This window comes from Lithobates pipiens, unplaced genomic scaffold, assembly GCF_037356315.1.
Source record: "Lithobates pipiens isolate NorthernLeopardFrog02 unplaced genomic scaffold, aLitPip1_a1.2 Scaffold_37, whole genome shotgun sequence".
Taxonomy (NCBI): Eukaryota; Metazoa; Chordata; class Amphibia; order Anura; family Ranidae; genus Lithobates; species Lithobates pipiens.
In genome coordinates this window covers 16,986,729-17,011,956 of record NW_027507825.1, presented here as the reverse complement: position 1 = coordinate 17,011,956, position 25,228 = coordinate 16,986,729, and the positions used below count along the sequence as shown (strand labels likewise).

The following is a 25,228-nucleotide window of genomic DNA, read 5'->3' as shown; positions in this document are numbered from 1 at the left end:
CCTATTACTGTCACAAGGGATGTTTACATTCCTTGCGACAGCAATAAAAGTGATCAAATTTATTTAAAAAAAAAAAACTATTCATTTTAAAATAAAAAAATAATAATTTTTAAAGCGCCCGCCGTCCCCGCGAGCTCGCGAAGCAAAGAAAACGGATACGGAAGTCGCGCCCGCATATGTAAACGGTGTTCAAATCACACATGTGAGGTATCGCCGCTATCGTCAGAGCGAGAGCAATAATTCTAGCACTAGACCTCCTCTGTAACGCTAACCTGGTAACTGTAAAAAAAAATTAAAGCGTTGCCTATTGAGATTTTTAGGTACCGTACTTTGTCGTCATTCCACTAGTGCGTGCAATTATAAACTGTGACATGTTCGGTATCTATTTACTCGGCGTAACATTATCTTTCACATTATGCAAAAAAATTGGGCTAATTTTACTGTTTCGTTTTTTTTTTAATTCATGAAAGGGTCCCTTTTCCCAAAAAGTTGTGTTTAAAACACCGCTGCGCAAATACCGTGTGACATAAAATATTGCAACAATCGCCGTTTTATTCTCTAGAGTCTCTGCTAAAAAAATATATATATATATATATATATATATATATATATATATATATATATATATATATATATATATATATATATATATATATATATATATATATATATATATATATATATGTTTGGGGGTTCCAAGTAATTTTCTAGCAAAAAATATGGATTTTAACTTGTAAACACCAAATGCCAAAAATAGGCTTAGTCATGAAAGGGTTATTTACATATATATATATATGTATGTATGTATGTTGAAAAGTGCAAAATTAATTAAAAAAAAAAATCTATTTAATTTATAAATAACTTTTTCAAGGCTTTGTGCCATTGCTGACAGCTGAAGTCAAAACAAAACCGTTGCGGTAGGTATCGGTAGTTTGATACTAAAAAAATAAAAAGTATCGGTACTTGTAAAAAATAAAATGGTATTGGTGCATCCCTGGTGGTGTTGATAGGTTCTCTGTAATTGCAGTGCCTCTCTAGTGGAAGGTTCTCCACAGGCTGCAGCCTTCACATGGATGAAATGCCCCCCCAAGGGGGATTCTTCAAAGTCTACGAATATCAGAGCATCTGGAATTTCACTTTTGACTGAGGCGGATGCCTGTGTTTGAAGAAACAGCAAGGTTGGGACATGTCTTCCTGCGCTTCTATGCAAATCACTCACCTTTTGTTTACATGATGGACTGAATTTTTGTCTGGCTGTCTGAACGGCTTTATGGAGTGTGATTAAAGCTGGTCAGGAAGCGATGTTCAGGAACAGAAGTTCAATAAAGAACTGGTGCGGTGCCATTCAGTGTGCTGCAAAATCTGCAGACGTGCCGCCCTTTTCTGCACTGCATGGCACAATAGTGCTGAGGTGTGAACGGGGCACATAGAAAACGGTTGTTCTCTGTGTGCCCTATGAACAAGGATGAGCTCAGGCGTGTAAGCATATGCAATGTGCAGAGCCCGCCAGGAAGTCGGCGCAGCGCTGCGCTAATCACAGGCAGTGAGACGTTGCCCCGATGTGCGGCTGCAGTCGTCTGATCTTTCAGACGACTTCCTGGCGGGCTCTGCACATGGCGTATGCGAACATGCCGGAGCTCATCTCTACCTTGGAATGACCTGCGTTTATCCAGGTCAGAAAAACGCAGGTCACTGCAGAAGGTTTGCATGAGCCATGAAAAATCCTCAGGAAGTTACAAGCTTATTATGTTTTTTTTTTTTTTTGTTCTGACACTTTTCAAACATATAATAAATACCTGTCATTGATATATTTAACCTCTTCATGACTAAGCCCTTTTCTTGCTTACAAGTTTAAAATCCGTATATTTTTTTGCTTGAGAATTACATGGAACCCCCAAATATAAAAATATATATATATATATATATATATATATAAAATAATATATTCTCTCTCTCTCTCTCTCTCTCTCTCTCTCTCTATATCTATATCTATATAATTTATATATTTTTTTTTTTTTAGCAGAAACTCTAGAGAATAAAATCGCGATTGTTGCAATATTTTCTGTTGCATTGTATTTGTGAAGCGGTCTTTTTCAAATGCAATTTTTTTGGAAGAAATCCACTTTCATTAATTAAAAAAAAAAAAAAACAGTTAAAGCGGGAGTCCACCGGGACTACGCGTTTTTTTTTTTTTTTTTTTTAAAGCCAGCAGCTACAAATACTGCAGCTGCTGACTTTTAAAATAGTGACACTTACCTGTCCAGCGCGCCCGCGATGTCGGCACCCGAAGCCGATCTGTAGATCGTCACTCGGGTGCTGCCGCCGCCATCTTGGGTATGGGAATCAGGAAATGGAGCCTTTCGGCTTCATTTCCCGGTTCCCTACTGCGCATGCGCGAGTTGCGCTGCGCAATAAGGACGGTCCCCGCTGTCTCTGGGATCTGTGTGTTTCCCAGCAGGCAGCGGGGCACTTGCGGAAGGGGGCGGGTAATCTACGCCCCTTTCCGCAGAGAGCTATCCCGGAAGTGGGTGCAGTTACCTGGATTATCCAGGTAACTGCACCCCCTCCCCCCTGAAAGGTGCCAATTGTGGCGCCGGAGGGGGGGAGGATTCCGATGAGCGGAAGGTCCATTTTAGGGTGGACCTCCGCTTTAAGTTAGCCCAATTTTTATTTTTTTCGTATAATGTGAAAGATGTTAGGGCGAGTATCATACTGGCATGTTAGAGCTGCACAATTCTGGATAAAATGAGAATCACAATTTTATATTTTTTTTTTGCTTAGAATAAAGATCACAATTCTCGGCATAACATCTTTCACATTGTACTTTTAACTGTTAAGTTTTTTTTTTTTTTTTTTTTTTTTTTTATTAATTGAAGTGTTTTTTTTTTTTTCCCAAACAAATTGACCACTGCACAAATACTCACTGATGATAATAATAAATAATAATGATATAAATGATGATAATAAATGATTGCAACAACCGCCATTTTATTCTCTAGGATCGCTGCTAAAAATATATGTAATGTTTGGGGGTGCTAATTAAGTTACTAGCAAAAAATACTGATTTTAAACTGTAAGCAACAAGTGGCAGAAAAAGGCTTAGTCTTTAAGCAGTTAAACTGACCTCATTTGCAGACCAAGGCTCTTTGATCTCTAAAAGAACAGAATACAATGTTTCTTTTTATCTCTTTCGGCCAGAGATTTATTTATTTATTTTTTTGACAGCTGTGAGCAGAACTGCTCTGCGCTGTTTTACATGTATCTTGGAAATGCTGGATTAAGATGATGGAGGGGGACTGAATCGAGATTACAATTTTTTTGTAAGGCTCGGTTCACACAGGGGCGACTTGTCCAGGCGACTTCGCCGCCTGACAAGTCGCGCCCCGTTCTGTACTACGGAACCGTTCTAATAGGAGCGACTCAAGTCGCTCCGACTTAGAAAAAAGGTTCCTGTACTACTTTTGCGGCGACTTCGGGCGACTTGCATTGACTTCTATACAGAAGTCGTTTTGCAAGTCGCCGCTGATCGTGTGCAGGTCGCGGCGCTGCAAGTTGTGCCGCCCGCTGTGTGAACCGAGCCTTACGATTAATTGTGCAGCTCTATAGTACATTATGAAATACTTTTGCTTTTAAACAAAGTCCTTCAGCGGTGCGCTATCACCGCTGAGCGGGCTTCCATTTTCACCCGGTCTTCCTTCCAGGTTCACGTGTGCCAACCGTCTGGCCACACCGCAATGACGTTTCTCCCTCGCATGCGTGGCGGGAGTCACGGACCTTGGCACGGGAGGGGCGCGGTATACCGTTTGTTCAGAGGGCATGCATCGGTGACATCACCGGCCGCATTCAGTGTGAATATCAACTAATCACTAATCTGGCTTATGTATAGGTACAAGTGCAAAAAAAAAAAAAGTTTACTTCCACTTAAAAGTTCCAAATAAGAGGAGTTCACGTGATCAGAGTGAATGTATCGGAAATCTTTTATTATGTGTGGGAAAATGATGACCAGTGATCTGCACATTGAACAAGTCTTTGTAGGGTCGTATCGGCGTGAAGCATAGCGGGGACCTGGCAGGTCGCACCAACTATCTGCTCGCAGTAAGCCGTTCTCTATATAATTAGTTAGGGATTAAGTGGAAGCCTGTTAGAAATCTGCCTTGCACGCTCCAGCGCTCCCCTACAAAACAATGATTACCTCAGTGTTGCATTTGTTGGGATTTCGACTAGAGAGACCGTCATGCAAGCTGAAGCTGGTTGGGATTTCTCAATTTAAAGTCAATGTACGGTGCCAGAAAAGCAAAACAAAATAGCAGCACCCCCCCCCCCCCCCTAGCAGGAGATCTAACAAGGTGTCTGGCAATAACTTTACAGTAAGTCCCCTACTTGCAAACTTTCACGTTGCAAACTTTCAAAGACGCAAGCATTCATTTACATGTCAAGTAGCTGACGTGTCTGCCGGACCTTACCAGCTGTGTCCACCCTCTGCCACGAGCCGTGGTGCTACTCTGTACTTTACTGTATAATACAATAGTGTACATTAGTATAGTGCTCAAGTCCAGGATGTCTGGAAGCAAGCATTAAGGCCCCTTTCACACTAGGGCGGTGCAGGCGCCGGTGGTAAAATGGCACTATTTTTAGCGCCGCTTCACCGTCTTGGCGGCAGTAATCGGCTACCCCCTCCCCCACGCTAGAGGCCGAGAAAAAAGGTTAAAACCACCACAAAGTGGTGCTTTGCCGGCGGTATAGCCATGCTGCCCCATTCATTTCAATGGGCAGGAGCAGTGTGTTTACCACACCTTCACTTCTTCTGCCCATTGAAATGAATGGGGCAGCATGGCTATACCGCCGGCAAAGCACCACTTTGTGGTGGTTTTAACCTTTTTTTTTCTCAGCCACTAGTGCAGGGGGGGTAAAACTGCCCCCCGCTAGCGGCTGATTACTGCCGCTAAGACGGTAAAGCTCCAAAGATGCGGCTAGCAGGACATTTTTTACCGTCCTGCCAGCGCACCGCTCCAGTGTGAAAGCCCTCCGGCTCTTTCGGGATGCTTTGCAGGTGCTATTTTTAGCAATGTAGCGCCTGCAAAGCGCCCGTGTGAAAGGGGTCTAAGAGCCCGTTCACACTGAGGCAGCACGACTTGCAACGCGACTGCCTCAGGCGACCGGGATCCGACTTTAGCGGCGGCTTGTGAAATGACTTCTGTATAGAAGTCAATGCAAGTCGCCCCAAAAGTCGGACAGGAACCTTTTTCTAAGTTGTGTCGCTCCGATTAGAACGGTTACATTGCATAGAGCGGGACACGACTTGTCAGGAGGCTAAGTCGCCTGACGGGTCGCCCCTGTGTGAACCGACCCTTAAGCAGCAGTTTTGTCTGTCCACTCCATGCCAACCCCTGTATGCCAGCTGTTGTACTGTACATTTCAAGGTACTGTAATATTAAAGTGGTTCTAAAGGCAGAAGGTTTTTATTTTAATCCATTAAAGTGATACTAAAGCCCTGTTGTGTTATTTTTAACAAAAATAACAAACATGGTATACTTACCTGCCCTATGCAGCAGTTTTGCACAGAGCAGCCACAATCCTCCTCTTCTCTTGCCCCCCCCCCCCCCCTGTTGAGTGCCCCCCACAGCAAGCAGCTTGCTATGGGGGCACCCAAGCCGAGAGGCATCTCTGGTGTGTCAATTCAGAAACGGAGCTGTGGTTTGGCCCCACACTCTCTTCTAAATGGCTAACTAACTTTGGTAGCAGTGGGAGCCAATGGCACCGCTTAACCAATCAGGAGGGAAAGTCCTGGGTGGCCGAGGCATTGGTGCACATTGCTGGATGGAGAGGGGGGCCCAGATAAATATTAAGGGGGCTGCTGCACACAGAAGGTTTGTCGCGGTCCCGATTAAATCGCTGATCACAGCCATTATTCATTTAAAAAAAAAAAAAATAATAAAAATGCAATAAATCTTTCCCCTATTTTATAGACGCTATAACTTTTGCGCAAACCAATCGATATACGCCTATTGAAATTTTTATTTTAAATTACCAAAAATATGTAGGAGAATACATATCGGCCTGAACTGAGGAAAAAATGTCCCTTTTTTTTGGGGGGATATTTATTATAGCAAAAAGTAAAAAAAAAATTTTTTTTTTAATTGTCACTTTTTTGTTTTTGTTTTATATGAATAATTTATGTAAATAAAAACCGCAGAGATGGTCAAGTACCACCAAAAGAAAGCTCTATTTGTGGGGAAAAAAAGACGCCAATTTTGTTTGGGTACAGCGTCACACAACCGCGCAATTATCAGTTAACGCAGTGCTGTATCGCAAAAAAATGGCCTGGTCATTGAGCAGCCAAATCTTCCGAAGTGGTTAAAGGGGGGGGAAAAAAAACCTTTACAATCACATTAAGATAACAAAAAAAAACAAAAAAACCCTCTGTGTCAACAGCCTCCCTCAGCGCCTCTAATACTTACATGAGGGCTCAATCCGGTGATGTTCCACAAGAGGCTCGGCTGTCCAGGACTCTCCCTCCCTCATTGACAAGTCAGTGAGCCAATGAGAGAGAGAGGATGGGGGCTGGACTCTGTCTCTTATTGGACACGTAGAGCAGCGGCTCGGGTGCCCCCATAGCAAGGAGGGAGGGGCCAGGAGCACCAGCGAGGGACCCGAGAAGAGGAAGATCGGGGCTGCTCTGTGCAGTACCGCTACACAGATCCGGTAAGTATAACATGTTGGTTATTTTTAACTGCTTGCCAACCGCCGCATGTAGATTTACGTCGACATAATGACACGGCTGCGCAAATGGGCATACCTGTATGTCCCTTTGAATTTGCCATCTTGTGCGTGCCGCCGTGAGCTCTGTGAGTAGAATAGCGGGTCCCGCGGACTCTGTCTGCGTGGATACCCGAGATCGACTCCCGGAGAGGAAGAACGGGGAAAGGCCACTGTTCTGCCTAGAGACACTGTTACTGATCACAGCTCCCTGTAATTGGGAGTGGTGATCAATGTTGTCACACACAGCCACCCCCCCCCCCCCCCACAGTTAGAATCACTCCCTAGGACACACTTAACCCCTACAGCGCCACCTAGTGTTAACCCCTTCACTGTCAGTCACATTTACACAGTAATCAATGCATTTTTAATCGCATTGATAAATGTGAATGGTCCCAAAAATGTGTCAAAATTGTTCCAATGTGTCCGCCACGCCATAATGTTGCAGTCACTATAAAAATCGCTGATCGCCGCCATTACTCTTAAAAAAAATAAATAAAAATTATTAATAAAAATGCCATAAAACTATCCCCTATTTTGTAGATCCTACAACTTTTGCGCAAACCAATCAAATGCTTATTGTGTTTTTTTGTTTGTTTTTTACCAAAAATATGTAGAAGAATACGTATCAGCCTAAACGGAGGGAAAAAATGTTTTTTTATATATTTTTGGGGGATATTTATTATAGCAAAAAGTTAAAAAAAAAAATTGTTTTTTTCAAAATTGTTGCTCTTTTTTTATTTAGAGCACAAAAAAAAACCGCAGGGGTGATCAAATGGCACCAAAGGAAAGCTCTATTTGTGGGGGAAAAAAGGACGTCAGTTTTGTTTGGGAGCCACGTCGCACGACCGCGCAATAGTCAGTGATGCAGTGCCGAATCGCAAAAAGTTCTCTGGTCTTTGGCCAGCCAAATGGTCCGGGGCTGAAGTGGTTAAACAAAAAAAAAAAATGATTTTGGTATCAGTTTAAAGTGGTTGTAAACCCTTACAACCAACTTTGACCTACAGGTAAGCCTAGATTAAGGCTTACCTGTAGGTCCAAGAAATATCTCCTAAACCTATACGGTTTAGGAGATATTTAGCTATAGACAGCGGCACGCAGGCGCACTGGGGCAGGCCGCAGATCGAGGCGATATGCTGCGAGTGTCGGCTCTCGTGCGCATGCGCGGGAGTGACTTCATCACGGCTCCAGCGAATCACAGCGCCGGAGCCGTGAGACCTGGAAGTCGCTCCGGGATACAGCGGCGAAGATGAAGACGGAGGACCACTTCGGGGGCTTCGTTCTCAGGTAAGTTATTCATAATGAGCTAGTATGCTATGCATACTAGCTCACTATGCCTTTGCCTTACAGGGTGTGTTTTTAAAAAAAAAAAAAAAAACCTTTTTTGGCTTTACTTCCTCTTTAAACATCTTTTCTTTACAGTATATATGTGTGTGTGTGTGTGTGTGTGTGTGTGTATTTATAATATATATTTTTTTATGTATTATTTGTGCGAATAGTATTATAACTTCACTTTATTGGACTTACAAATAAACTCCTGTAATGGAACGCGTTGGCAGTAGTATAAACGAAACACCACTTTAAGTTCAACTGATAAAGAATGTTGTGTTTCTTGGCAGAATGCCCAGATTTTTCTCTTCCTTTCTTTTGAGGGCTGTGGCTTCAGAAGAGCAGAGAGAATTCTTTGCATAGAAAGAAACACTTTAGTCAAGATTGCGATAATGATTCTTGGCGATTAATCGTGCAGCTCTGGTATATGGGATTGTATGATATTATTTTATTTATTTATTTTTGTGGTTGAACTGGATGGACTTGTCTTTTTTTTTTTTTCAACCTAACTATGTAACTATGGTGGACAATGACAGCGCACATTCGCAGTGCACTGCTGTTCACATTACATGCAATGTCTGTGCGGGTGGGATGTCAGCCATACAGATAGTATGGCTGATATCGCACCGCATTTGGTGCAAACACGCACAGGATCCTTTTTTCTGTTCAGACCAGAATCGGATCGCATGTGTGTTCACACATATGCGATCCGATTCATGTCCGAACTGAAATGCGAGCTGAAATGGGGATGTCGTTAACATATAATGACACTCCCCAGCAGATCGCATATGGCAGTGTGAACTGCCGCGTGTGTTGGGTGTGATGCGGGAACCCGCAGTTGATTTACAGGGTTCTCGCATCGCAATAGTGTGAGCCGGCCCTTAAAGTGGTTGTAAACCCTTTTAGAAAAACTAAAAAAAACTAAAAAAAAAAAAAACCTGCAAGACAAAGGCTTAATGAGCTAGTATGCATAGCATACTAGTGAAGCCCCCCGCAGCGGTCCTCGTTCACTGATCCGGCTGCCGATGTCTCTCCAGGGGGTTACTTCCAGGAATCGTGGCTCCAGCGATGTGATTGGCTGGAGCCGTGGTGACGTCACTCCCACGCATGCGCCGCCAATAATGACACAGTACAACTGAAGCAATGGCACGTACATGCCATTTTTTCAGTTGGCTTAAAGAGGAAGTAAACCCTGACGAGTTTACTTCCTCTTTCATTCCCTGCAAAGGTAAAGCATAATGGACTACTATACATCGCATCGCATCGCATAGTAGTCCATTATGTGTCCTTTACCTGACACAGGAGCCAGCGAAGTCACCGCTGTCCCCTGTAGTCCGGCGCATCCATCTTCTCTGTGGGTCTCGCCGCTCCGCCGCTGTCATTCGGCGAAGCCGCGATTACGTCACTCCCGCGCATGGGAGCCGCCACTCGCGGCATATTGCCTTGACTGCGGCGCGCTCAGTGCGCCTGCGCGCCGCTGTCTATGGCGCATGCCTGTCTTTCGGCTAATATCTCCTAAACCGTGTAAGTTTAGGAGATATTTCGTGGACCTACAGGTAAGCCTTAATCTAGGCTTACCTGTAGGTCAAAGTTGGTTGTAAGGGTTTACAACCACTTTAAGTGCGCATGTGCCAATCATGTCGGCACATGCAAATACAGGGATATCTCCTAAACCGTGCAGGTTTAGGAGATATTCAGTGTAGCTACAGGGAAGCCTAATTATAGGCTTGCCTGTAGTATAAAGTGGTTGTAAAGGGTTTACAACCACTTTAAAGCGGGAGTCCGCTGTTTTTTTTTTTTTTTTTTTTTTTTTAAAGCCAGCAGCTACAAATACTGCAGCTGCTGACTTTTAAAATAATGACACTTACCTGTCCAGCGCGCCCGCGATGTCGGCACCCGAAGCCGATCTCTCGATCGTCTCTCGGGTGCTGCCGCCGCTATCTTGGGTATGGGAATCAGGAAGTTTCCCGGTTCCCTACTGCGCATCCGTGAGTCGCGCTGCGCAATAAGGACGGTCCCCGCTGTCTCTGGGATCCGTGTGTTTCCCAGCAGACAGCGGGGGACCTTCGGAAAGGGGCGTAGATTCTGCGGAAAGGGGCGTACCTTCTGCAGATATCTATGCCGGAAGTGGGTGCAGATACCTGTACTGTACAGGTACCTGCACCCCCCTCCCCCCTGAAAGGTGCCAATTGTGGCGCCGGAGGGGGGGAGGGTTCCAATGAGCGGAAGGTCCACTTTAGGGTGCACCTCCGCTTTAAGCCATGGCTGTATGACATTTCTCAGATCTGGTTTCCTGATGGTGGCAACAGAAGACGATGCCTGTGTAATGTGTGTTAGAATTGCCACTTGTAGTCTTCATCAAAAGCCCAAGGGACGGGGTGACAACACAGGGGCACCATTGGGAGGCTGGGCAAGAAGGTTGTCACCCAATACTTGGTGGACCCGCCATGAAGGGCCCTATTTTGCCACTTCCTTTATAATGAAAGCTGAAAATGTAAAAAGATTAAAAATAGATGGAAATTGCAATAATGTGTTTAAAGCTCATATGAGATTTTAGTGATTTGGGTTTACATGTCTTCAGAATGATTGTGTTGCTCCTTTATTTTTGTTTTTATTACTGTGCAGACATATACTGTAGTGTAGTTGGTTGGAGCGCAGAGTATTTGCATTCTTTTACAATCTTTTTCCAGATAGTAGAGTTCCGGGTTGTGTATATTTAGCTCTTTTGCTGGAGTTACCCTGTTTGGCCTGTAGATGTTTAAAAGCCCCAATCAGTGTCTGTGTTGTGTTTTCAGCAGTAGAGCCGACACCTACATCTGTGATCAGTTAAGAGGTCAGGAATCTGTGTTGTGTAATAGAATGTGGAGTCTGTGTGTGTATTCTGTGACAGTCACTGTCTGTACTGAGATGTCACTGGTACCCCATTCTCTATTACTAGACAAACACTCCGCTCTCTGTCTCAGTGACAATAGGGCAGACAACTCCCTGCAGGCTTGTCATTGGCACACAGGCTGGTATTTAGGTCCACTGGATACTTTAGAGGCCACATGCCTGTTTATGTTCCTTTGTGTAAGGGTAGGAATGGATTTGATGATACGACTTGTAAATTATGACCTGTCATTCCTGTTTAAAGGGAACACATGACATGCACAATCCATCACATCAAACATGTCTAAACAGACACAGATTAATGGTAAACTCACATCGCTGTGTACTGTCTCCTGTACCCACCCATTTTGCATGTCTACTGGAAGTGGCTGCCACTCATGTGAGCTGGCTAACTATACCCTATTTATCGGCGTAAAACTTACATTTAAATGCCCATCAATGCAGCGGTGTCAGTGTCCATCTGCAGCGGTGTCCATCTGCAGCCGTATCAGTGTCTTAGCAGGCTTGGCATTGCAGCCTTGTCAGTGTCTTAGGCTTGGCATTGCAGCCTTGTCAGTGTCTTAGGCTTGGCATTGCAGCCTTGTCAGTGTCTTAGGCTTGGCATTGCAGCCTTGTCAGTGTCTTAGGCTTGGCATTGCAGCCTTGTCAGTGTCTTAGGCTTGGCATTGCAGCCTTGTCAGTGTCTTAGGCTTGGCATTGCAGCCTTGTCAGTGTCTTAGGCTTGGCATTGCAGCCTTGTCAGTGTCTTAGGCTTGGCATTGCAGCCTTGTCAGTGTCTTAGGCTTGGCATTGCAGCCTTGTCAGTGTCTTAGGCTTGGCATTGCAGCCTTGTCAGTGTCTTAGGCTTGGCATTGCAGCCTTGTCAGTGTCTTAGCAGGCTTGGCATTGCAGCCTTGTCAGTGTCTTAGCAGGCTTGGCATTGCAGCCTTGCCATTTTAAAAATTGCACCGCCGAGATGCAGAGCAGATGTTCGGTGGCTCTCGGCCCCTTCTCTGTGGCTCTCGGCCCCTTCTCTGTGGCTCTCGGCCCCTTCTCTGTGGGGCCCCTTCTCGGTGGCTCTCGGCCCCTTCTCGGTGGCTCTCGGCCCCTTCTCGTCGGCTTTACGAGAGTGGCCAAAAGCCGCTCACAATCAGAGGGGGATCGGCGTATAACACACATCCACGATTTTAGCCTGATTTTAAGGGGGGAAAAGTGCGTGTTATATGCCGATAAATACGGTATTTCAGAATTTGTAGAAAAAAACTATCATCCAAGTACAATATCAGTTCCTAAAAGATGAATGATCTGTTTTGTGTGAAGTATTTTTCAGTATTTCTAGGTATTCTTGAAACTGAACTCTAGATAGATATAAAAGACAAATTATTTCAGCTCTGTAATCATTAAAACGAAGGCCCCTTTCACACTTGTACGACCTGAAAGTCACGTGACTTTGAAGCGACTTGAAGCAATGCCTGTGTAATTTTGAAGTCTATGGACCTCAAATCGCATTAGTCGCGCAGGGACTACTTTGAGGTCGCACAGATATGAAGGGTACTCATTGGAAATCATGGGGTACGACGTGTCATGCAACTTTTCAGTCCCAAGTCACAGGGCAAGTTGCACACGTCTGATAGGGGCCTAAAGGCAAACTTTTTTTTTTGTATTGGATAGAGTGGAGACAGATTAGAATGCTTGTCAGTGGGGTTTTTTTGTTTTGTTTTTGCTGTCTGTGTCCCTGTTAAAGAAGATGCAAACTCCCCTGGTTTCTTCAGAGCAGCCTCACCAGTGGGTCCCCTTCAGAGCAGCCTCACCAGTGGGTCCCCATCAGAGCAGCCTCACCAGTGGGTCCCCTTCAGAGCAGCCTCACCAGTGGGTCCCCTTCAGAGCAGCCTCACCAGTGGGTGCCCTTCAGAGCAGCCTCACCAGTGGGTGCCCTTCAGAGCAGCCTCACCAGTGGGTGCCCTTCAGAGCAGCCTCACCAGTGGGTGCCCTTCAGAGCAGCCTCACCAGTGGGTGCCCTTCGTTTAGCAAAAAATAAAAAACCCAGCAGTGATTAAATACTTCCAAAAGAAAGCTCTAATTGTGTGAAAATATGATAACAATTTTATAAAATGGGTACAGTGTTGCATGACCGCGTTCAAGATCCCTGCTCTCTATAGTGTGTACTTGTCTCAATGGAGAACAATAAGTGGAATTTCTGTCTGCTGCTTTATTCATCTACTAGAAGCATCAATCGCTTCTGAAGAGTTTTCTTGACACCGAAGAAAATGGGGACAGGGCACAGTCTGTGATTGACAGCCTCAGCTCTATTCCTTTGTGCTGTATGAAGTCGGGTGTGTCCAATCGGCTCTCAGAGCTCTCCTCATTGATGCTACTTCTGCCCCCTTCTTTTCAGAGCTGAGAGATCCCGTGTAATTTCTGCACTGTGAATGGATTTAGGTGGAAAGACAGCTGTAGCTAAACAAGTACAACTTATGTAGGGGGATTTGTTTCATCTGTGTATCGCCTGAGGCCAGTCACTTCACTGGGTATAATGTAAAGGTTTGCAACCACGTTAACCACCAATATATTCGGCTCCGTTCACATTTGTGCTATGCAGGAGCGCAAGCAAAATCTTGGGCGTTTGGCGTGGGCTTTTTTTTTTTTCACTTTTGTTGGTGGCTAATTCTTAATGGCACCCCAACACACTTTTGCTAATGTGCATTAGAAGTCGCATGCAATAATGCATAGCAACAAAGTATCATGCAATTTGGTGCAGCACAATTAAAAATGTGTTTGTTTTTTTGTGCGTAGAGGTGTGAACAGAGCCTGCATTAGGTTTTCTGCATTAGAAGTCTTTTGACTGTATAGTGGAAGGCACCTATAAAATCGCAGGCCTCTGAAGTGGTGACATTGCTGAGGTCTTAGGCAATGATTACATGATTCTCTGTTTTCATTATTACTGGCACAAACCACAAACTCTGCGTGCCCAGATTAAAGTGAAACTCCGGGCAAATCGCTAAAAAGCTGAAGTGCGTAATGTATTTTTTATTTTTTATTTTTTTTATACTTTACCTGCCAAAAGATTGTAGCTCTGTTCACTCACTGCACAGGTAGGAAGATTATTCCAATAGCCTGCTGATGGCACAAAAGTGATGACGCCTATTCATTGTCCAGCCTGGATACACTGGTGACACAGGAAATTGCACGGCTGAAACAGGAAATGGGGTTGTCACCTGCTAGGCTGTGCGGCGTGACGTGTGTATCACAAGACTGGCCACATAGGATGACAAACTCGGTAAAGTCGTCTTTTCCACTGTATTTTTTTTTCTTTATCTGGAGTTCCATTGGCTAGCCGTTGTTTCTGCCGTTTGCATGTGGACGTTGTGATTTGTAAAGCTCGGTTTGGAAGTGGCGTATGTCGGTGTTCCTCATGTGAAATGTCTGCCCGTAGTGTGATATGATGGTGGGACGTTGCCAAGGGATATTGCGTTACTGCGATCCCTTTGCAGCCTGTTCCCTGCCCTAATCCACAAGCAGCTGAGATTCCAGATCCGGCCAAATAGCCGAGTCTTCTGGCACACAGCTGGGGCTTCCGGGACACTTCAAGCACCAGCTGAGGTTTCAGTGACCCCCTTCTCATCAGCTCCTTACTTTACTAAACCACTCGGCTCTGCAATGGACCCGATAAATGGAAAGAAGACAAGAAATGGGGGGGGGGGGGATAAATCTTTCATTTATAGATTGGAGAACATTCAGCTAGGATATGATTAGTTGCTTTGTTGCAGTGTGCGTCCGTTCTCTCTATCCCACCACATTCTTTATTTCCCCCTCACACCTCACTACCCATTATTTCTCCACCATTTGCACTCTTTTTTTTTTTTTTCTTCTCTTTCTTTCCTTTATGTTCTCTTAACCACTTTCAGCCCCGGACCATTTTGCTGGCTTAAGACCCGACCACTTTTTTGCTATTCGGCACTGCGTCACTTTAACTGACAATTGCGCTTAAAAAAAAAAAAAAAAAAGTCTGAGATTTTTTTTTTTTTTTGATCTCAGGCTTTCCAACATAGAAGTAGGACGAGGGGAATTATAGACCCCAGATCTCTCTGCAAAAACCTATCATGCCTTATTCCTATTACAAGGGATGTTTACATTCCTTGAAATAGGAATAAAAGTGATTTTTTTATTTATTTATTTCAAATAATAATGAAAAAACAGAGGGTTACACTCAAACTGCATCACAACATAACTACTAAAGTAAATTCCTCATTCATTACTGACATTGCAGGGAAGGGGTTGGCTCTGAATAGGAGAGGGCACCGGACTGCAGGGTGGGAGGGAGTTGGCTGGTTTGGAGACCGGGTGTTGGAGGGAGTAGGGAGGGAGGGAGTTTGGAATAGAGGCATGTAGGACTGGAACTGGACCAGACGGGGTTGCGATAGGAAGGGAGTTTGTTTAGATAGGGGACCAGATCCAAAATGAGGAGACCGGCCTGGAGGAACTGGACTGGAGGGTGGGAAGGTGAGACCTGTGTATTCCTCAAACTGACACCAATGATGGGGCACTATTCCCCCACCCCTTCCCCCCGGATAACGCCAATGATGGGGCACTATTACCCCCCAGGAACGCTAATAATGGGTCACTATCCCACCCCAGGAACGCCAGTGATGGGTCACTATCCCACCCCAGGAACGCCAGTGATGGGTCACTATCCCACCCCAGGAACGCCAGTGATGGGTCACTATCCCACCCCAGGAACGCCAGTGATGGGTCACTATCCCACCCCAGGAACGCCAGTGATGGGTCACTATCCCACCCCAGGAACGCCAGTGATGGGTCACTATCCCACCCCAGGAACGCCAGTGATGGGTCACTATCCCACCCCAGGAACGCGAATGATGGGTCACTATCCCACCCCAGGAACGCCAATGATGGGTCACTATCCCACCCCAGGAACGCCAATGATGGGTCACTATCCCACCCCAGGAACGCCAATGATGGGTCACTATCCCACCCCAGGAACGCCAATGATTTGGCACTTGTCATTGTATGAATGTTTTGCCACTGTAAGTGAGTCGCTACCTTATTGCAGCTCAATGCTTTACCGCTGCTTCTCTCTGTCGTCCCTCGAGGGCAGCAAAGTGGGTGGGCCTGAGAATGCACCGTTGACGTCAGCGAGGAGGAGAGGTGGACGTGCCCGGTCACATGAGCGCCGCTATGAGAAAGCGGCTTGTACACAGGGGATTGTGTAACACTCAGATGGAGTTAGGACTGACAGGCAGCGAGGAAGATGCATGAAGACCAACAAATCAGTAATGAAAATCGGCAACAATTTTCATTGTCGATTTTATCGCTTCAGCCCTATTGAAATCCTCTTTGTGCAGCCTAAACAAATTTGGGCCCCCAAAATTTAAAAAAAAAGTTAAAATGCTGCACTATGCATTACAGTGTCTTCTCCTTTTTAGCTAAGATCAAATGTAGTATCTGTTATCAATGTCCAGTAGAGATGCTCCGCCATCATTCTGGACTTCTGATTGGGATGGTTGTCTGTATATTACCCCTACCAGTATGATGGGAGTCCTGGGGGTTCTATCCCATGTGAAAGAAACCAAATTTAGTGGCCGCTGGATAAGCTGGATATTAGAAGTATTTCCCTGGTGTGGAGGATTTGGAGGGCCCAGTGCCTGCTGACTGGAGCGTTGCCGCTGGTCGAGGGCTACTAAGGCGGAGAGCCAATGGCGTCTATGGGTTTGGGACCCCACTGTGAGAATAACCGTTAGTCCACAGTACAACTTGCTTTTATCTGCACCTCAACTCATGGGCTAGATCTTTTAATCTGAGACCATGGAAATTATTGTTACCAGGCTGCAAAGCCTTGTCCTGTAAACTACTTTTAATTTTTTTTTTTTTCTTCAAGTTTTTCACTTCAGGATGGTAGGGTGTGGGTCTTTTGGGCCTGCCCTGAGATTCCTACTAATCTAGTACTCGGTGGTCGGCTTCAGCTGATCACGAGGTCTGCCGGTCCTTACAGCTAGATGGACAAGAGTCCCTCACAGGAGCCTCCCATTCTTGGAGGGTCAAGAAAAGAGCCTTCCTCTTCGGGAAGGGGCCATGTGACACACCATAGTGCACTTTTTTGTACATTTTTGGTTTATTTCAGGGCTTCGTTTTTAGGAAATTATCATGAATATAGAGCTAAATTCATAACAAAAAGCAGTTCACCCTCCTGATGAAAATCTTTAAGGCTCCATTCACATCTTGGCGTTCCGGATCGTGGGCGGAATCTCTGCAAATGGCGGAATGTCCCTGCAATCCCCATCACTTCCAATGGCACCCCCCGATCTCGGGGCGATTTTACTGCCATCCGGAAGACAACAGTCACAGTAGAGCTGCACGATTCTGGCTAAAATGAGAATCACAATTTTTTTGCTTAGAAGATAGATCACGATTCTCACGGCGTAACATCATCTCTCACATTAAAACCAAAAAAAAAATTGTGCTAACTTTACTGTTTTTTTATTTTATTTATTGAAGTGTATTTTTTCCCAAAAAATGCATTTGAAAGACTGCTGGGAAGATACAGTGCGACATACAATATTGCAGCAATTGCCATTTTATTCCCTAGGGCAGTGATGGGGAGCCTTGGCACCCCAGATGTCTTGGAACTACATTTCGAATGATACTCATGCACTCTGCAGTGTAGTGTAGCATCATGGGAAATGTAGTTCTCTGAATGTATGTGTGTATATATGTATGTATATATATATATATGTATGTATATATGTATGTATATGTATATATATATATATATATATATATATATATATATATATATATCTAATATATATTATAAAATGTTTGGGGGTTCCAAGTAATTTTCTAGCAAAAAATATTGATTTTAACTTAAAGAGGAACTGCACCTTTTAAAAAAAAATATTAAAAACCAGCAGCTACAAATATTGCAGCTGCTGACTTTTAATAAATTGACACTTACCTGTCCCAGGGTCCAGCGATGTCAGCGGCAGATGACGAGCAATCGTTCGTCTCTCTGCTGTCCCCTGCCGCCATCCTCTGTCAGGGAATCGGGAAGTGAAGCCACAATGGGGGGGGGGGGCGGGGCATCTGCGGCGATCTTGTGGAGGTGGGTGCAGATACCTGGATTATCCAGGTATCTGCACCCCCTGAAAGGTGCCGATTGTGGCACCGGAGGGGGGGAGGGATCAGATGAGCGGAACTTCCACTTCAGGGTGGCGGTCCGCTTTAAAAAGTGTCAGAAAAAGATTTAGACTTTAAGTGGTTAAACTTCCTGCATTTACACTGGTTGAAAGCTTGGCAGACTGCCCAGATTATTTGTTTACAATAAGAAGTTCTTTCCCTTTGATCTAAGAAGTAAGCATTGGTTACAATGTTTCAAGTTCTACACTTGGCAGATTGCCCGGGATGCTTTCTTTGACAGCTGAGTGAGCACATAATCTCTCCACTTGTTTATATGAAAGAATCTGGGAGAGATTGCAAGGGGAGTGAATCGGTTTTTTAACGCTTAATCGTGCAGCGCCAAGTCACGGTAGAATCGCGGGACGCCTGTCGCCAAAAATAAGATCTTGTACAACTTTTGGGCTACAGGCCTCCTGCGATTCTGTGTGATTTTACTGCCATTGTCACCCACCGACTTGTGGTAAAATCGCACTGCGATCGGTCTGCTATAGGAAGTGTCGGGGATCGCACAGGTGCCCGCGATTTGCCGCATTTTGGAATCACGGTGATCCTGCCCGTGATCCAGGATGCCAAGATGTGAACGAAACGTAAATCTGAGCTCCAGGAATAATCTGTATTGCATATCTACATTGGTCCAAGTTTGGATCATGGTAGGCATGCAATACAAAATATTCCTAGAGTTCAGCTTTATTGAATAGAACAACCTCCAATTTTAAATCTAGTACTGCTTGAAGGCCCCTCCAAAACTGTGTCACTTGGATCAGCATGTGAAAAGACCGGTGCAAGACAGAATTGGCTTGTCAAGCTCCAGTAGACTTCAACAAAATGGTGGCCGCCTCCATGCAGACACTGACGTTCTGTTGCATAAATGTAAATGGGTAAAAGATGGATCCAACTCCTGTTCTCCACTTGTAGAGAACTTCTCAGATGCGTTTTGCCCCTTTTTTGGGGCTTAGTTGTAGAGACCCCTTCAGACTGATTGCACTCTGCAACAAGAACTGAGAGCAAAGAAAGTTTTCTGTTTACCAATCTTGTTTGATTCAGTGTGGTCTGTGTAAGGAGCCACTTTACTGCTCTGCAATCATGTAATCACTGAAGACTGCAGACTGCTAGAAGCAGACAAGCTCCTGCATAGGGTTAGCGAAGCCCTGCATCACATTTGATTGCTGACTTTCCATAGTGGCCTCTGATTAAAGCGGAGCTCCACACGTTTTATATATAAAAGCTGTATGTGATCAGATAGATGTAATATGTCTAAAACTGACCCTTTTTTTATTTTTTATTTTTTTTCTTTAGAGCCCATTCACACAGGGGCAACACGACTTGTAGGCGACTTGAGTCAGGCAACTTGGACACGACTTGAGTTAAGATCACAGCGCGACTTGGGACGACTTCAAAACGACTTGTGATGACTTCAAGCCCGACTTGGGACGACTTACAAGTCGCCCCAGGCCAGGCGACTTTTGCCGAGGCCAAGCAGAGAATGAGCTCAAGGGGGAACTCCACGGCAAATTTCTGAAAAAAATTTGGCGTGGGTTCCCCCTCCGAGAGCATACCAGGCCCTTAGGTCTGGTATGGATTCCAAGGGGAACCCCCTACGCCGAAAAAACGGCGTGGGGGTCCCCCCCAGATCCACACCAGACCCTTATCCGAGCACGCTACCCGGCCGGCCAGGAAAGGGGGTGGGGACGAGCGGGCGGCCCCCCCCTCCTGAGCCGTACCAGGCCGCGTGCCCTCAACATGGGGGGGTGCCTTGGGGGAGGGGGGGCGTGCGGCCCCCCCACCCCAAAGCACCTTGTCCCCATGTCGATGAGGACAAGGGCCTCTTCCCGACAACCCTGGCCGTTGGTTGTCGGGGTCTGCGGGCGGGGGGCTTATCGGAATCCGGGAGCCCCCTTTAATAAGGGGGCCCCCGGATACCGGCCCCCCACCCTATGTGAATGAGTATGGGGTACAATGTACCCCTACCCATTCACCTGTGGAAAAAAAGTACAAAAAAAAAACACAACACAGGGAAAAAATATTTTATTGCACAGCTCCGGGGGTCTTCCGTCTTCGGGGGGTCTTCTCGCCGGACTCCTCCGCTATCTTCTTGTAGCTCTTTTACTAGCGGAGGAGTCCGGCTTTCTTCCTCCCCGCCGCCGGCCTCTTCTCCCGACTTCGGGGGTCTTGTCCCCCTCTTCGGTTCTTCTGCCGGGCCACCGCGCCTTCTTATAGCTCTTTTGCAGGCGGTGGCCCGGTCTTCTGTCGTCGCCGCCGCCGCCGCCTTCCGTTCTTCTTCTTCTTCTTCTCCAGGAGATGTTGACACGACGCTCTCTCCGGCCGGAATGCCAGAGCCGCCCTGCGCTGCCACTTATATAGGGACAATGGGGCGGTGTCACATGGGTTGATGTCACATGGGTTGGTCACATGGGTTGATGTCACATGGTGACTCCGCCCCCTTACCATGTGACATCAACCCATGTGACATCAACCCATGTGACACCGCCCCATTGTCCCTATATAAGTGGCAGCGCAGGGCGGCTCTGGCATTCCGGCCGGAGAGAGCGTCGTGTCAACATCTCCTGGAGAAGAAGAAGAAGAAGAACGGAAGGCGGCGGCGGCGGCGACGACAGAAGACCGGGCCACCGCCTGCAAAAGAGCTATAAGAAGGCGCGGTGGCCCGGCAGAAGAACCGAAGAGGGGGACAAGACCCCCGAAGTCGGGAGAAGAGGCCGGCGGCGGGGAGGAAGAAAGCCGGACTCCTCCGCTAGTAAAAGAGCTACAAGAAGATAGCGGAGGAGTCCGGCGAGAAGACCCCCGAAGACGGAAGACCCCCGGAGCTGTGCAATAAAATATTTTTTCCCTGTGTTGTGTTTTTTTTTGTACTTTTTTCCACAGGTGAATGGGTAGGGGTACATTGTACCCCATACTCATTCACATAGGGTGGGGGGCCGGTATCCGGGGGCCCCCTTATTAAAGGGGGCTCCCGGATTCCGATAAGCCCCCCGCCCGCAGACCCCGACAACCAACGGCCAGGGTTGTCGGGAAGAGGCCCTTATCCTCATCGACATGGGGACAAGGTGCTTTGGGGTGGGGGGGCCGCACGCCCCCCCTCCCCCAAGGCACCCCCCCCATGTTGAGGGCACGCGGCCTGGTACGGCTCAGGAGGGGGGGGGGGCGCCCGCTCGTCCCCACCCCCTTTCCTGGCCGGCCGGGTAGCGTGCTCGGATAAGGGTCTGGTGTGGATCTGGGGGGGACCCCCACGCCGTTTTTTCGGCGTAGGGGGTTCCCCTTGGAATCCATACCAGACCTAAGGGCCTGGTATGCTCTCGGAGGGGGAACCCACGCCAAATTTTTTTCAGAAATTTGCCGTGGAGTTCCCTCTTGAGAGCTGATAATTCTGTCAAAGTCGCCTCCGTATAAACGGAGATCCGACTTGGAGGCGATCTCCATTGAAATCAATGGGTACCAGTCGCCTACAAGTCGGATAGAAGTAGTACAGGAACATTTTCTGAAGTCGGAGCGACTTCAGTAGTGTGCATTAAGACGGCTCTCATTCACTTACATTGCTTTTTAAATGTTGTCCGACCTGAGGCGACTAGGGGCGACCTGAAGTCGGATCAGGAGTTGCCCCTGTGTGAATGGGCTCTTAAATATACCTTTTTTTTTTCTTCTGTCTCTGCTTCCGGAATGTGCATCTTGCAGATATGGGCGTGGCTTCTACAGCTAACTCATCATTTCCGCAACTCTCACTGTCTCCTGGGATCTTTTCTCATTGATCCCAGGAGTCTGTGCGGCGGCCAGCCGAGAGTTATCGCGGGATTACGAAACCATTTTTATCTTAGTTGCCATCACGACGGGGCGGGACTTCCAATGACACTGCCCCGTTGTGATGGCAACTGAAGCTGTTGACGGCGCTCGATATTTCCTTACTGCGCATGCGTGAGATCGGAGCTAGAACGGCCATTGCATGCTGAGAGATTGACATCATAGAAGCCTGGAAGAGAATGCCTGTGGGCTTCACATGCCCACAGGCAAGATGGAAACGGTGTAGATCTTTTTTAAAAATCAATCTTTTATTGGCAAATGGCAATGGGCAAAGAACAAAAACGGAACAAGTGAGTAAACTATTTAAACGCGAATTGCTTTTTAAATGTCCCCCAAAAAAAAACCTCGGAAGCAGTGGAAGCCCGCTTTAAGCCCTGAAAAGGGAGAAACGCATCTGATGAGTTCTCTATAGGTGGAGAACAAGAGCTGAAGCCATCTTTTGCCCACCTCACTTACATTCATGCAGTAGGGAGTGTGTGTCTGTGTGTGTCTGTGTCTGCAGATGGCCACCATTTTGTTGAAGTCCTCAGATTGAGATCATTTATATATTTTTCCTGTCCCAGCCTGCCCATGGCATGACAGAGTTGGCATTGTGCGGTAGCCATTTTCCCTGCAAGCAGTCTTCCAACCCATCTTATACATGTAGACAAGCTGCAGATAAATAGGTTGCCGTAGTGAGAAGGTATAATTGCCTGCATCCGTGGTCTGTATATTCATTACAATTTTTATTAGGAGAGTTGGGGTGGGATGGACTTTTTGCTCTATATTCAGTTCCATTATAATACATGACTGGGCTGCATGGTGTGTGTGTGTGGATGTTTTTATTTTTTTTATTATTTTATATTTTTATTTCCCCAAAGGTGCTTTTTAAATATTAGTTTTTCATTTTATTGTCCAGGTGAGTCTCTGGAATAGAAATGTATTTTTAGTATGTTTTCCTGGAATTGGTTGAGTAACCAGAATATTATGTGCTTTTTTTGTTTCCAGGCTAGAAATCTACAGACGGGAGAGCTGGCCGCAGTGAAGATTATTAAGCTGGAGCCTGGTGAGTAGACGCTGCTTTATTCTGCACGCTTTCCCGTGAATGGTTAATGTGTCGCTGTGCAGAGTTTTGTTATCCTGTGTCTTCAGCATGTTTCGCGGTTTCCTTGCAGGAAGTGTTTAAACAGCTCTGAGACATCAATCTTGTGAAAGCACCATGGGGGTTAAAGCCAAGAGTGTTTTGCCTTTTAATTTGTTACCTACCACTACCTTCTTTTTATTTTTTAATAGCAATGGACCTAATGATGCAAATACTATTTTAACATATGCAGATTTACCTAGCAACTTTTTTTTTTTTTTTGATTGAGAGCAGTCACTACAGGTCCAGGCCAAGTTTGACTTGCTTAAGTTCAGACTGTCTGTGTCTGCACTGTGCAACAGGGACTGAGCAAAGCAAGTTTTTGGTTTCCCATCCCTGTTTGATTCAATGTGGTCTGTGTTGGGAGCAACTTTACTGCTCTGTACTCATGCAATCACTGAAGACCACAGACTGTTAGGCTGGATTCACACCTATGGCAGTTTTAGTGCTTTTTGCATTTTTCGGATTTGCACTACAGTCCATCTACCATGGTTTCCTATGGAACACGTTCTGTAGTGCAAAATGCAAAAAGCACTAAAAATGCCATAGATGTGAATCAGGCCTTAGAAGCAGACAAGCTCCCGCATAGGGTTAGCTAAGCCATGCATCACATTTTATTGCTGACTTCCCATAGTGGAGAGCACTTCAATAGAGATCACTAGGGATGAGCTCAGGTGTGTTCACATGGAACACGTGCAGAGCCCGTCAAGGAAGTCGGTTCAGCGCTGCGCTAATCACAGGCAGTGAGACATTGCCTGATCTCTGCAGCCGCACATCGGGGCAATGTCTCACTGCCTGTGATTAGCGCAGCGCTGCGCCAACTTCCTGACGGGCTCTGCACGTGTTCCATGCAAACACACCTGAGCTAATCCCTAGAGATCACTAATGTCTTTCTTACCCTCAGTTTAAGTCCACATGCATGTATTTTACACACTACAGCTATATTTATGCATGGTTTCCCTGCATATTATGCTTGTATGCTGCTAAACAATCATGAAATCATTACGGTTTACAATGTGCAATGGTTTTATGATTGTATAGCAGCATAAAAAACATCATTTATGGCATATGACTGTGAAGACATGGACTCATACAGGTATGCTGAGCAGATGTCTTCCTTGTTTTCTCTCCTAGTGCAGAAACTGTGACTGTAAACAAGGAAATGTTTCCACCAGGGATAGGCAACCTTAATAGCTTGCTTACTGGGCAATTGCTCTCACAATTTAAATGACATTTGTGCAGCCATGCAACACTGTACCCAAATTAAATGATCGTTTCTTATCGTACATCACGGGACACAGAGCCATAGTAGTTACTATGTGGGTTATAGGCCACCTTCAGGTGATGGACACTGGCACACCCTAAGACAAAAAATGCACTCCCTATATAACCCATCCCACTACTGGGAGTACCCCTTTTTTTTCGCCAGTGTCTAAGGCAGGGGTCTCAAACTGCTGCAAAACTACAAGTCCATTGTAGGCATTGTAAGGCTAACAATTACAAGCATGACTCCCACAGGCAGAAGCATGATGGGACTTGTAGTTTTGTAACAGCTGGAGGGCCGCCACTTTGAGACCCCTGGTCTAAGGTGCTGGTCATTAGTAAAGATGTGCTGTACTGAGCTCCACTGGCGCAATCCTTGCTAGGGCTAGCCATGCTGATCGGATCCATTCAAAGTGTCTTTTCTGGCCAAATTGAATGGTACCCGGGCCTCATATCTGAAGAAACAAGGTTTTTGCCTGTGAATGCTTCTCCTTTTAGAGAGCTGGACCCTGGGATCCAGTACTTTTTGTTAGTGAGGCCATAAAGTTTTACTGGCAGGGTGCTGTTGCAGGTCCGCTCCTGAAGGTTTAACAGAACCCACCGCAAAGGGTGAAGATTGGGTCTGTTGGTTTACCACAGAAAACCCTGCGGCAGGAAAGGTAAGTGGAGTTTTTTAAGAATTTTTTTTAATATCTTATGTCTCAAAGAGGTGGCATTAACAGGTTTGGTGACACGGGCATTTCCTTTGACACATTTTTTACTGCTGCATCAGGCTGGGCATTAATAGCGGCAATTGTGCTGGACTATAGACCTAGCAGTGTATGCATTCCTTCTGGTAGTGCCTCTGCTTTGTGCATCAGGCTATGAGCGGAAGGGGTACACCTAAAA

General features: G+C 45.9%; 1 protein-coding gene across 2 annotated transcripts in view; it reads left to right on the top strand.

Moving 5' to 3' along the window:
• MAP4K5 (mitogen-activated protein kinase kinase kinase kinase 5) overlaps window positions 1–25,228 on the top strand; it is a 211,938-nt gene that overhangs the window by 45,449 nt on the left and 141,261 nt on the right. For both annotated transcript variants that reach the window (XM_077466776.1, XM_077466775.1), the window contains exon 2: window positions 22,945–23,002. In XM_077466776.1, the coding sequence (XP_077322902.1) occupies window positions 22,945–23,002 (58 nt within the window). The remainder of the gene's footprint in view (window positions 1–22,944; window positions 23,003–25,228) is intronic.